At 23.6% G+C, this 15,599-nt stretch overlaps 1 protein-coding gene across 2 annotated transcripts; it reads left to right on the forward strand.

The window, feature by feature from the left end:
* The first annotated feature begins 81 nt into the window (after window positions 1-81).
* LOC145964017 (aminopeptidase N-like) lies at window positions 82-14,421 on the forward strand. Of its 2 annotated transcripts, XM_083086377.1 has the most exons (14): window positions 82-384; window positions 3,832-4,372; window positions 5,157-5,633; window positions 6,646-6,826; window positions 7,324-7,480; window positions 7,874-7,955; window positions 8,772-9,151; window positions 11,025-11,155; window positions 11,246-11,302; window positions 11,471-11,667; window positions 11,795-12,091; window positions 12,205-12,271; window positions 12,543-12,638; window positions 13,757-14,421. In XM_083086377.1, the coding sequence occupies exons 2-14, from the start codon at window positions 3,855-3,857 to the stop codon at window positions 13,892-13,894; spliced, it is 2,778 nt and encodes a 925-aa protein (XP_082942503.1). In that variant the 5' UTR covers window positions 82-384; window positions 3,832-3,854; the 3' UTR covers window positions 13,895-14,421. The 2 variants fall into 2 exon arrangements, with proteins under 2 accessions (XP_082942503.1, XP_082942502.1); XM_083086376.1 differs by having other exon boundaries at window positions 11,025-11,302.
* The last annotated feature ends 1,178 nt before the right edge of the window (window positions 14,422-15,599 follow it).

Raw genomic sequence — 15,599 nt, forward strand, 5'->3', positions numbered from 1 at the left:
TGAGCAAATATTACTGTAATCTGTAAAAACCTAAATCCTTTTCTAAAAAAAGAAGATTGAAATATATTATATTACAGTTTCTTGATTGCTTATATATACCCATGTGATGTTAAATTTAAAAATATTAGGTATCTATTTGATTACACATCGAATCTTGATTATATTTATAGAGGAAACACAGTCATACATGACATTATGTTCTGTTTACATGACATTGGCTATAACGTACCAGTTATCGAGTTCGTTAGTTTCCAATGATCTTTAGGAATGGTAAGATCGCGAGTATGCATATATTTAGAGAGAATTAACAGCTTGTGATAATATTGTGCTATTATTTTCAACAAATAACTATATCTTAATCCATCACAATTTCAATATAATAAGGTAAGTTACTGCAAAAAAGCATTTATACACCTATGAAAATGTGCAAAATGTATATAGAAAATACAATTTAAATTAGTATAAGAAGCAAGAGTTTGACGGACACAATTTTGTCTTCCACAACTCATCTTTTTCAACATTAATGAAATTATTAATAAAATGTAGATGACTTCAAAAATGTAACATTTTCAACTAATTTTGAATTTAAATAATTTTAAATCTAAAATTTATAAAAAAACTTTCTTCATGAGTTGAAATTATGATATTTTATATATATTAAAGAGGAAAAGAGAAAGACATTTCATAATATTAGCAATTATTTAGTGAAACTTCATCTTCCATAAGTTACAATATAACAAACAGAATAGAATCTATACATCTATATGTTTTCGAAAATTATGTTAAATGTAATGCGTGTTATTATAAATTATAAACAATAAATTATAAAATACTTGAAATATTAATTTGTCTTGTTAATAAAAATATATTAAAACATGAAGAAAACAATCGCTAGATATTAGTCTGTACTTGATTTTTTATTTAAACCTGATAGTTTATAAGGCGATATTTAAAGAAAGAGATGGACTAAACTTGTTTTCAAAAAATTTTTAATAATAAAAATGCTATATATATATATATATATATATATATATATATATATATATATATATATATATATATATATTACAATAATAATAAAATATATTAAAAATAACTAATAATAACGATCGCGTGAGTGTACTGTATGATAAATAAGTAATGCCTGTTACACAGAAGTGAAATGGAAGAATTTAAGCTTAAATTATACGACTTTGAAAATGTGTCAACATTAAATACAACATGCAGGCAAATCCTATACTACTATGATTCCTTGTCCAAAACTGTGAAATATAATATTTTATTAAATACTGATCAGAATCCAAATTTTATTCTTTTTTAATTTCAATTTCCTCAAGTTTATGGATGTTAGAATATTTCAATAAATTTAACTCATATCAGAATTGAGAAACTCTGTACATCACATGTACAGAGTGTTTCCGCAACATACACATTATTAAGTCGGGATGCCCATAATCAGGGGCATACTTTATTAGACTCGCTGAATAAGAAATGTTATAATGTGTTATTAAACAAATTTGTCAATTTATTAGAATTGAATATTTTATATATATTATTATTATCTATCTCAGACAGCACACATGTCCAAAAGACATCTTTTGGCCTTTTTAGATTAGAATGCGAGTACAACGGGGAGTAAGGAAACGGAAATCTTATCATTTTATTATAGTAAATAATTGCGAAATTTAATAATATAGATAAAATATATATTTAATGATATATATTATATATTTATATGTAATATATTTATAATAATATCCCAGACAGCACAAAAAGGCCAAAAAATGTCTTAAAGACGTCTAAAAGACTTTAAGACGTCTTTAAGTCGTCTTTTAGATGTTTTTTGAACATGTGTGCTGTCTGGGGTAGATAATAATAATATATATAAAATATTCAATTCTAATAAATTGACAAATTTGTTTAATAACACTTTATAACATTTAATTATAATATTTAATAATATTTAATATATATTAACATATATTAATAACGTAAATTTAATAAATAAATTTGAACAAATATATAGTAAAAAATATAATAAACAAATATAACAAAATATACTTATAATGACAAATATTTTTGATCTTTAAATGTAATAAATTATAATAAATATTCAATATAACCACCATCTTCTTTTAAATATAAAACAATTCTGCGCATGAAATTTTCTCTCACGCGACTTATCATGAGAGAAGTGATCTCCGCGTTACGAATTCTATTTTTAAGAATTTCTGCATTTTCCGGCAGGGTGTGATATATTTTATTTTTTAAGATGTTCCACATAAAAAAGTCCATAGGTATAAGATCCATGGGCAGAGATCACTCTTCTGATAAAACAAGTGAGAGACATTTTCAGCAGGATTGCTCTATGCTTAGAAGAAAATAGTGATTATATCGAGTTTTTATAATTTATTATTTAAAAATCAAATATATTTTTCATTATAAGTATTTTTCATTATATTTGTCCAAATTTGGTTATTAAATTTTATTTATGTTATTTTATCTATTATTATTTTATTTATTATTAGATAAATATTTTATTTATATTATTAAATTTCACAACTGTTCATTATAATACAGTGATAAAAACAGATTCCTTTTTCCCATTTTGATCTTATTCTGCGAGCCCAGTAAAGCATGCCCCTGAGTGGGCAGATAGGCAACTCGACTTAATGATGTGTATGTTGCGGAAACACCCTGTATATTTGTACCTAAAATAGATAATAAACAAATGAAAAATCTTATTTAAAAGATTAATAGAAGAGCTTTTTTGTTTTCGGCAAAACTATAGATGAAAAGATTCAGAAGAGAATAATTTGAGTGATTAAATATTAAAATGTCAGATTAAAAATGTAATGAAAGGTAAAAAAATATTTGCATTAACGTTTTATAATAATTAATAATAATAATAATAATATTCCGTCGGAAGAAAATAAATTAAATTTACTTTCATTACTCCATAGTACCTTAGACCACTCAATTGATGTCCAATTTTGATGAGCTTTAGCAAACATTATTCGGGCCTTTCTGTTCTTTTTAGAAATTAGAGGTTTTTTACTGGGCCGTCGAGCTATTAAACCTTGTTCTTTGAGACGTCGTTTTATGGTAGAAACATGTACATTTACTCCACAATTTTCATGTAAATCTTTAGCAATAGCTGTGGCAGATTTTTGAGGATCTGCTATAGACTGTCTTTTAATTAATTTATCTTCCCGAATAGTTGTTTTTCGTGGACGTCCCGACCTACTCTTGTTGTATACTTCACCTCTGTCTTTATAGCGACGATTCCAAACATTTACAAGTTATCGTGATATGCCAAAATCACGAGAAACACTTGATTGTGTACGTCCTTCATTCAGAGCACGAATGACAGCCTCCCTCATTTCCACAGAATATTCTTTTCTCTTCGGCATAATATTTCTAACATTTAAATCAATTTCAAAACATTAATACAATCTTTTTTTAGATTTAATGCTCTCAAAAATATTTGTCAAAATACTTACGATCCAAGCGAATAATGAAAACGAAAAATAAAAAGTAATAACTGTTGATAATTCGGATTTATTTGTGACTTGTACATGCGTCTCTTACCAGACGTCATAAGTGACTGACAACTTTGTTTATCATATTGACCTATAGTTGTGCGCGTTCCGAAAACTGTTTGTCAAAATACTTATGAGCGCAACTGTAAAAGAAACATAATATTATGAGTGTTACGATTAAATTTAAATTAGTAAAATCACTCATAAGAGAAAATGGAGAGAATTCTGATTTTATTGTAAAATGCTTTTCTCATACTAAAAATAAAAAAAAAATTCTTTTTTTTTATAGATATCTAAAACGAGAAGATCGATATGATATGCTTCAAATTGTTGTTTATCACATTATTATGTATTATATTAATATTCATCGGTGCGACAGTATCTTTTTCCGAGGAAAATTCAAGAAATAATACGGATTTGAAAAATACATTTTACTTATCGTATTATATAATACCAGATCATTATATCATTAATATTACATTATTGCCATTTGACAAATTAGAAGTAACAAATTTCATTGGTAAATGCCATGTTTACATCGGTATTTATCGTCCAACACGCATCATAAGTTTGCACGCCCAAAAACCACAAATAAAAATTAATCATGCAATTTTAACAAATAAGGGATTGACTGAAGTATGGATTGAAGAAAAACATTATATCCCACAGAATAATACGTATAACAATGAAAGTCACATTCTCAGCTTTCATTTTATCGAAGAAATACCAAGTGGAGATTACTCCTTGATTATGAATTACACTGGATACTTCAATGACAATAATGAAAGTATCTTTAAGTATTCTTATGTAAACAGCACGGGACATAAAATGTGAGTAAATAGTGAACATAATAAAAAAATGTTAAAAACATGCATGGTTTATCATTATACAAAATATTGATTATTAATTATCGATTATTAATATTGATTATTATTTCATTTTATATTAAAATCTTCAAGTTTTATTGCTTATCATATTTTTATTTATTATTTTTTTATTTGTTGTTACGTAATGTATTTTTTTCTTCGCAAGATTTAGATATTATGGATTGAAATGTACATGTTCGTATGTAAGAGAGAAAATTTTAAAATATTTCGAGATTACTATATAATTAAAAAATTAATTGTTAAACTACATATTTTAGAGCTATTACTTGACTCTTACTTCAGTATATTGTAATATAATTGAGGATTACATAAATATATGTGTAGCACAATATAAAAAAAGTATTATTATATATTATAATAAAAAATACATAGTAACAACAATATAAAATGCATAATGATAATGATAATGATAATAACAATAATAATAACAATAATAATAATAAAATAAAGTAAAAATAATATTCTTAAAAAACAATTCTTATTTTTATGATAAAGCAATGTGATGTATAAGTAACTTTATCGAATACGTCAGAAAAATATAAAAATTAAACTATTTATTTATAAAACACATGTACACGTTTTGTATACCATTCATGAGTTTCATAAAAATATATTTTTTTTACTTTGTATTAATTTTTAACGATTAAATATATTTTTTTTACTTTGTATTAATTTTTAACGATTAAATTTTTTCCGTTATATGAGGTTTATTGTTAAAATGTTGTAGATGGTTGTACGCAACGCATTTCCAGACAATTGGCGCTCGACAAATATTTCCATGTTGGGACGAACTGGAATTCAAAGCAACTTTTAATATTTCAATAAAACATCGTAAAGAATACACAGTCTTATCGAATATGAATTATAATACAAAAATTCATTTAATTAATAGCAAAATGCAACTGACGCATTTCAATATCACTCCTGAAATTTCCACCTATCAAGTGGCATTTTGTCTATTGACAGATAAATGGTTTAAACTTATTCTTTCCGTTTATTGCTTAAATTCGAGTTCTGGTTTATCTGAAATAATTATATGGAATAGAAATTCTTCTCAAGTATTATTCGCAGCAGAGGTTGTTAACAAAATTGCAACATATTCCGAAAATAATTCGAAGAATTTTGAGATTTCGACAATTCAACATGTCTTAATGCCGGGCTTTCGATATGATGCCATAGGAAAATGTGGTTTCGTTTTCTACAGGTAATATAGATAAGTAGAGTAAAAAATAATAATAATAAATAGAATATAGAAGATAATAAACTATTTAAAAAATAACTATTTTTGGCATTCATAATTAAAAATTTTCAAAAGAGAAAAAATATGTATACATTTTATTATAATATACATTTTATTTTATAATGAAATTGATATTAATAAACGATAATGCGTAAAATATATTTTATTATAATATAACGTACACACATATTTATAAAGTTATTGGTTTTAGATAAGAATGACATTTATTCAAATGATATTAAATTATAATTTTAAATATATATTTGTTGTCTTGATTTTAAATATATGTTTGTTGTCTTTATTTTATTTTTATCATATATGTTACACACACAATATCTATCTAAAATAAAACAATAAAATTTTAAAACTACCTCAAAGTTTGTTGTAAAAATTTATGGTATTTTATAAGCAACTATTAAAAAGACAGCAGAAAAACATTTAGTATTTCAAGACAATAATATTACATGTATTTATGACAAATGTGAATTCACCGGGCAATTGATCTTATTATTTTGAACGGAAAAAAATATTTTACGAGCATTTTACACGAAAAATATAATATTTTATAATTAAAAAAATAGAATATTTTATAATTTGTAAGCCCACATATTAATATAAGATAAAAATAAGTAATTTGTTTATTCCTTGATAAAATTTACCTTTATACCATTATACATAAAAGCGTATGATTTTTCTCATTTTAATAAACTATATAACAATTTTATGAATTAATATTATTATTTGTGTGTTTAATTTTTTAGTTTTTTTTATAAATATCAAATCTATATCACATAATATTCAAAACGAAGACACGTTTGTACAATAAATTTTCGCACACGTATCTTATTATTAATTTCATGTCATATACTTAATGTAACATGTATAATATTATAGGAACAATATTTTATTATACTACATATTTAAAATAAAAATATTTTAAATAATATTTTTATTAGTAGTAATAACTAATTTTCAGAGAAACAGCTATTATCTATGACGAAAAAATAGATTCCCTTGCGCATAAAATAGAGGTGGCACGTTTAATAGCACGTCAAATAGCACATCAATGGTTTGATAATACAGTCAGTCTATGGTGGTCGTATCAATGGTTGAACCAGGGTATTGCTACATTGCTCGGAATAGATTTTCTTCATAAGGTTTTTTTATATATAATATTATTTCGTTTATAGTTAGATTATTAAATATAAAATGATTGTTCATACAATAAAAAAGATCTTAACATTTTATTAGTCTGTAAATAACAATGATCATCTAAATAGTTTATATTTTTATAGCATTTAAAATATATAAAATAATTTTGACAGAATTGCACGTTTTTTTATAATTATAAGATATAAAGAGAAAACTTATATCAAGTTTCTTTTAAATGACTTCAATGATATTTAATTTTATATCTAAATAAATTACACATATTTTAAAGTTATTTTTTGGTGGCTCCTTTTGTACTTAAAATATAAAAAAGTTGTCCTTACACAAATAACACGATGCATTGCAAATAATAGATACTATTTATATTAATGGAAATAATAGAAATCGTAGTAATATACGCGAAACAAACTAATATAATATGAGAAATTTTTTATTTACGTATTTTTCTATTTAAAATTTCTTCAATTAAATTTTTTGTTACTAGTATTTTGCAGATTTTCGTACGTCGGATTTATTCGTAGTGCAGATGCAACAAGAATCTCTCCGTTTAGACAATCATTCCATTATGAAGCCTCTTTTTTCATTAATCTACAAGTCCTCCGAAATTCATTCACTATTTTCTTTTTCCTATTATACAAAAGGTGAGATTGGATAAATAATAAATGAATGTCCATAATATCATAAATGTAAATGTCACGAAGCAATAAGAAAGTTAAATTAAATTTGCTTTCTGGCAAAATTTACATACATATTAATTTTGTTATAATAAAGAGATGTAAGACAATAATAAATAAAAATATAAAATTATACCTTCTTGTACAGAAAAAGATGTAAAATTATAAGAAAGAGGATATAAAACTATATTATTATTTTGTATAGAAAAATCAGATATGCAAATTTAGGTGCGGAAGTAAAGTCCGAAGTAAATTTAATATAAACTTATACACTTATACACTTATTTTATAGTATAACATATACATTTGCATTTTATAATATAAACATATTCATTTACATGCATTGTTTCTTTTTCGTAGGTCCTGTTATATTACGCATGTTGCAACACGTTCTCACTCATGAAATATTTGGAAAAGGAATTGAGAAATTCTATAAAACAAAGTAAGCAATACAATAATTATATATTATAGAAATAGAAGTAAACACGTATAGATGAGACTTAGTAGCACAGTATAAAACAACTATAGTAATGTTCTACAGTAAAACATAAAAAGTACATGCATATAATGCATAATATAGGTTCCATAAAATTTAATTATCTAAATAATAATTTTTTCATTTTATCTTTAACGAGTCAAATTAAAAAAGAATGTTCCCTCCGATCTTTAAAATATGTAACAATTCCTATGAGTGAGGAAAGCCACTAATCGGTCTCAGATAATAAAATGGGATAATAAAATGGGATTTATAAATAGAATTTATAAATTGCTTCAAATATTCTTTTTCATATTATATTTATAATTATATTATCAAAAAATCGAACCACCGTTTTATATTTCCGATATTTTGCAACTTTTGTATTTTTACGAAGAGTTCTTTTGCAATATTTGAGCACTTAAAGATGATTTCAAACTTCTTCCATAATTTCAATTCTACCATTTCTACATTATATTCCAATATGATAATTGTAAAATCAATTTCTTATTATTATAAATTAAATTATAAATTAACATATTTTGTATTCCATACGTCACCGGATACTCACTTATACATATTCGCGTTATTTTAGAATATTATATAAACCTAACAACATCAGCTAACGATAAACCTGAATAAAAAATTATATAAAAGCATAGTATAGAACATAGAATATGTATTAATACACATATGCAATTTAATTAATGAATTTATATGTTTTTTCTAAATTAAAAAAAATCTTCCTTTATTGTAGTCAGTAATATAATATGTTAAATTTAGTATGTTTAGATTTGCAACACTCAATGATTTCTACAATGTTATGCAAATTGTCTATAATTCAGAAAAAAAAATCTATATGAAATCTTTTATTATAAAAGATATAATGGATGCTTGGGTGAAACAGAAACATTATCCTGTATTGAAAGTTAAAAATAAAATTCCTTACTTAACAATAGAAATAGAAAATTACAACAATTTAAATCTGATATATGATTGGTGGATACCAATAACAATAACTAAGCAGACAGAACCCGATTTTACAATATCCAAGAATTGGCGTGTATATGATGAGTGGATCTCACACAACAATTATTTTAATCAATCTCTTTATTTTGATGTGCAAGAGGATGAGTGGTACATAATTAATTTACAACAAATTGGTAAATATTTATATTGATTGATAACTTTAGAGGTATTGGTATTTATTGATAAATATTTATATTGATTGATAACTTAAGAATTAAGTGTTTGTTACGAATAATTGGTGTTTTACTCTATTTTCATATTTAAATATATGTATTTGATTCTATTACTTACAACTTTTTTATCTAATATAATTTAAAAATCCATGTTTTTTTAAACTTTAAGTAAGAATAATTATGTGGAATAAAAAAGAAAGTGCAAAATCAATCGCAAATCACAATAAAAAATTATTATTGTATTATAGTATTATACATATTGTATTATTGTATTATAGAATATATATATATACACACACACACATATATATATACTAAAAATTTTTTAATATTTAATATTTTAATTTGAAATTAGAAGTATATATATATATATATATATATATATATATATATATATATATACTTCTCATTCCAAATTAAAATATTAAATATTTAAAATTTTTTCCGTTACATGAAATTCTTGTGAATAACGTACCATTATAAGTCTACAAAATTTTATCGTATGTATTATAATATGTATAGAGTATCTTATAACCTTAGTAAAATACTTTAATAATGTATTATGGAAGTAAAATTTTAATATATAAAAATTTTAGGCTGCAATAATTATTAAATTATAAGCAATCATAATTTAATGATATCGAATGGAATTTATGCGCAGACGCACACAACTCTGTAACTACATACGCTTATCGATTTGTCATTTGTTATTGATTTTTAGAAATTTTAAGTGATGTTGATTTATTACTGCAGAGCTGATTTTATGTGTATTATGTACAGTGATCATGTAATATTAACGAATTATAAGTGTTGCGAAAAAAATATTAAAAATTTTCTTCTTAAGCATAATAATTTATGATTGATCAATTGTTACATTTAAAACAAAATTAAATCTATATATATAATCTATATCTCGACATATTTAAGAAATATTGTTTAAGAAACTTTGGTTATTTTTCTTTAATTGGAGAAATATTTATGGAAATTAATTTATTTATTAACTGCTTGAAAAATAAATAACAAATGAAAAATCAATGTAGGTATAAATGCAGTTACGTACTGTACGGGCAAATTCTACGCAATATAATGGCAAACTTTAATCATTTGTAATTTAAAAATTATTGTTGCTTCAATATTTTCGTGCTAGAATTTCTGACTTTCTATTTTACATCCAGAATACATTATTGAAATATTGTATGAAAGTTGTGAGACACCCTGAATAGACAATATATTTTTTGTTGTTATTATATTTTGCTTAAAAATGAGAGACTGTATTATTAAAATTTTTAAAAATAATCTTTTAAATTCTGAAATATATAATATGTCGGCACATGGCAAAATATAAACTCAATTTTTCTATACATATATCAAAAAGTCAAATTATACTACTATAATTATACTACTATATTATGTTATTATTAAGATATATTTATAAAAGAGTTTAAGAGATATTTTAACAATTTATTTTATATTTTTTATTTATATATACATACATACATATATCATATGTATATGTATTTGTAAATAAATAATAATTATATTTAAAAATTTTCATAGTACCTTATTTTTATATAAAAATTAAATATTTACATCCTATAATTATGCAAAAAATATGACGGAGAAGTTTTATTTATCTTTTCATGATAAATTCAAAAAGATATAGATAATATACAAGAGATATAAAATGCTTATAAAAATTAATTTTCGATGATTATAATATTATATATAATATAAGAAAATAGAAAAATTTAGAAATGATTTAATATATTTAATTAAGGGAAGTTATTAATCCAAGAAATAATTTTCTATACATCAATTGCAACATTTACAACAGGATATTATCGTGTAAATTATGAACTCAAGAATTGGCAAAATATTGTGACATATCTGAACTCTACGAAATATAAAAACATACATGTTCTCAATCGGGCTCAAATTATTGATGATGCATATTACTTCGTGAAGGCAGGCACACTTAATTTTTCTATATTCTTGGAACTCATGGAATATCTATCTCGAGAGACAGATTATGTCGCATGGTATTCTATGTTTAAGGCTCTCGAGGACATATCAAGCATCTTTCCATTTCAAGATGAAAAATCTAATATCAGGGTAAACTCTCTCTCTCTACTTTTTTGTTAATAAAAATGTTACAATAATATTGTATCCACTTTCTTTATCAAATAGAGAAGCTTTATTATTATAATATTATATTTATTCAAGCATTACATTTTTTTACAAATAACCACTGAAATATATATAGTATTGTTTTATTTCTAGACGAAAACCTTGAACAGTTTGAACGGACTTCTTCGAAACATCGAGTATGATAAAAAATCTAATGAGAAAACTGACGATTTAATTGACTGCTTAAGACAAGAAGCTGCTAAATGGGCATGTATTCTCGGTGCGTCAAATTGCATGAAAACAGCCGAAATCAAATTGCATCAATATCTCACGAATACTAAAACAAACAAGTAATTTTTCTACCATTTCAATTTTCATAATTTTTTCTTGATACATGCTTGATGAATAACACGAGATTCCTAAGACTTTGAACTAAATTCCTTTAACAGATTTTTAATTTTCTTCTGAATATCGTAGACTTTTGCCTTGGTGGAGAGATTGGACGTTCTGTAACGGTTTAATGAAAGCTAGCAGTAGTATTTGGAACAAAGTATGGAATTTACATATTAAGAATCCTAACGAAATAACTTCGAAATTCCTTGCTTGTTCCGATAATTCTTCTATTATTATCAAATATACAGAAATGTTACTTAATGATTACATTAAAGGAAAGAGAAATAATGTTTTTAATGATCTTCATTATATCATTGCAAGACATGCAAATAATAAGGAAATGCTTGATTTTATATTAAGAAATTTAAAGAAGATACCCAGGTAATATACGTGATATCTTTTTTTTTGTACTTTTATAAATTCATAATACATGTATCACATAAAGATTGTCATACATATATATTAATTATAAGTTTATTATATTTTATTTATAGAAACTGCATTGTTGCAATATTAATTGACATTATTAATCATGTATATTCTGTGGAACAACTTAATCAGGTAAACTTTGTAAACTTGAATAATGTATTATAATTTACCGGTGTTTTATAATAAATGTTAATTGATTTACAAACTAATTGTAAACTTATTTATAAATATTAAACTTATTTATAAATATAAAATCTTAAATCAAAAATCTTAATTATAGAACAACTTTCTTGGATTAATTGTACTAAAAATACAAAATTATATTTACATTTGACTTTTGCAAAAATTGAATGATAACGCAAAATTAAATCCTTAACAAACAAAATATTGAAATTTGTTTCAGATAACTGAGTTTGTGAATGTTTTTAATGAAAAAGTAACTGATGAATATATTTCGATCTACCAGTTATTTTCTGACAAATTTGATAAAATGTCAAAGGTAAATTTTTAAAACACAAATATATTTATTTATCTACTATTTCTTATTATTAAGTATTTTTATTTTCGTTTTTATGTCATATACATATATTTTACAATCGTATTTTCTCTTAATGGCAAATTCTTTAAAATATTTTAAAACAAAAATCCTAATACAAAAATGTCTATGCCATAATATTTTTTAAACGAGAAGCCATTATATTTTACGAATTGAATTGAGATTTTACACGCTAAGGCATTATTAAATGACAAATGAAAGAAATGATCCTATGAATGCCCTTTTTTATGATATTATTAGTATAAATTTACAATAATATTCTCATTTTATGTTTTTCGCTTCTGTGCGTATTACATTAGCACATTCCTTTTAAGAATAATGGATGCAAGAATAAAAAGTATCTCAAAAATGGTTTAAGTGAAAATTCATTAATTTAATTCCTACTAAAATGGTTGCAATTTGTATTTCATTGCGATCATTCCGAAATGCAAAATAAATAAATATCAAGCATAATTTTATTACAATTTATTGATCTCGCAGTGTAACATAGTAGACGCTTTCATGGAAATAATAATGATCGATCATTATAGCTAAAGTTGAAATATACCGCAAATTTTTATTTAAATCATTTTTGAGAGACCATTAATTCTTACGTTATTCATAAAAAGAATGTATTAACGCAATACGTAGAGAAACGAGAAAATATATAATGATAATGCTTTTGTAAATATATATGATAATTGAAATATCATATATAATGAAAAAGGCATTCTCTTTCATGCTTTTTTCACTTCTCATGTTGTTGTGCCTGAGTGATTGTGCAAAATCTCACACAACTTTTATTGGTAAAATATAATTTCTTCCCGTTTAAAAATTATTATAGCTTCAACATTCTTGTATTAAGATCTTCGTTTTAAAATGTTCTATGAACTTTGTATTGAGATTTTCATCTTAAAATGTTCTGGAATCAGCCACTAAGAGGCAGTTTTAGAGCATCCTGTATATTTACTTTAATCATACAATGAACCAGAAACATTACTATACTATATTTTTGTTTTATAAACAGAATTTATTATTTATTAATAAAAATGTATTTATTAATCAATACATAAATATTTTAGATTAATTGCGTGACACTAACTTCTTACAATCAGAAGGAGACATTCAATATAATGATAAATTTATTAATCGATCACAAGATAGAATTACGCAAATCCGAAATCTTAAGACATTTGAGTCGTTTTCAGAAAATTATGTAAGAATGTAAGAAGAATGAATTTATTTTATAAGTTTCATTATGAATAATTTTTATAATAATTTTATTTTTATTCTTCTATAAATATTAAAAATAAAGTGTTTTCACGGATTCTTTTAAATCGTATCCAGATATAAATTTTACCGTGAATAGTTGCTCGAAAAAACTACTTATTCTAAAGATATAATAGTGCAAATAACACTATTCGTCCAAAGATACAAAGTAATATTACGCTTAAAATATGTTATTTGAAATTTCGGTCTTACATATATATATATATATATATATATATATATATATATATATATATGTATATGTATATGTATAAGATTAATATTAAATAATAATATAAAATATTAATATTAAAATTAAATATTGTACATCTTTTGTTTTTTATAATCTATGTTACAATTATTTATGACATAAACGCTATCATATTAATGTAATTATGATAATAAGCTGTATTTTTAGTGTACCAAGTATATAACATTTTTAAAAATAAAATTTAAATACTTTTATGTATATGTTAAATATGTAAGAATATAATTATGATTGTAATTGGTGTATCTCCCTCAAAGAATTTTTCTATATTTATTCTATATTTATTTTATATTTCTAAAACTGTCAATCATTACAGATATCAATGTTCAAACGAGTTTTTATCAAATTTTCTTACAATTTTTGTTCAATCTTCAAGTTCCTTTTATGTCAATCGAGTACTTACAGATGATCTTCTTATGTCAGATTTGTTTCGAAAAGTTAAATTTGAATTATAAAATCAAATAAATTTAGTTTTACAAAGTTAAAAAAAAGAAAGAAGAATTTTGATTTCATTATTTTTATTTTATTCATTTATCATATTGTTATTGTAATTATATAATTGTAAGAAAGAAAATATATTGTATAAAATATAAAAAAGGTTATAGTCTGATGTTTATACAGCAGTTATTTACATGAAATATTATTTAGAATTTTGCGAAATATTATTTATAAAGTTCAAAAGTAATTTTTGATATTACTAACTATACTGTACCGGTACTTGATTTGTCGATTAGTAAGATTTATCTATGATATATAATCATAATAATAGTCATCGTAATCGTGAACGTTACGAATATGTCATTAGGAACAAAATCGCTTTGCATATGTAAGGGTGTTTTCGCAACATACACATCATTAAGTCGGCCTATCTGCCCACCTGTCAGAGGCATGCTTTATTGGGCTCGTAAAATAAGATCAGAATGCAAAAAAAAATTATTAAATAAATATTTTATTTATATTATTAAATTTCACAACTATTCACTACAGAGTGATAAAAGCCGATTTCCCTTTGCTTGTTCCTCATCGAACTTGCATTCTGATCTTATTTTGCGAGCCCAATAAAGCATACCCCTGACAGATGGGCAAATAGGCAATCCGACTTAATGATGTGTATGTTGCGGAAGCACCTTGTACACACATACATACGCGAGTCTAAGAATTGAAAAATTAAAACAAAAAAGAAATTGTCACAATTCTAATATATGATTATCATACCTCAGAATTGATTCTATACCAATTTTATTTAAACCGATCGCAATCGAAAGCATGCATCAACATTGTATTAGAAAAGTGATATTAGATTTTTCATTACGCCTTTAGTTTTTGAGGTATTTTAATCGAAAGTTTATTTGACTTAAAAAAATCCAAATAAGCTACTTGGAAGCGTT

This window comes from Camponotus vicinus, unplaced genomic scaffold (assembly GCF_025532165.1).
Source record: "Camponotus vicinus isolate PSW18456_S1 unplaced genomic scaffold, iyCamVici1.0 SCAF_13, whole genome shotgun sequence".
In the NCBI taxonomy this organism is placed as follows: Eukaryota; Metazoa; Arthropoda; class Insecta; order Hymenoptera; family Formicidae; genus Camponotus; species Camponotus vicinus.

Bases quoted from the DNA above. Each gene is read 5' to 3' on its own strand.
- LOC145964017 (XM_083086376.1), top strand. From the start codon at position 3,855: ATGATATGCTTCAAATTGTTGTTTATCACATTATTATGTATTATATTA. The intron at 7,481-7,873 runs GTGAGATTGGAT...TCTTTTTCGTAG, and splicing joins TTTTTCCTATTATACAAAAG to GTCCTGTTATATTACGCATG. The intron at 11,303-11,470 runs GTAAACTCTCTC...TTTTATTTCTAG, and splicing joins ATGAAAAATCTAATATCAGG to ACGAAAACCTTGAACAGTTT.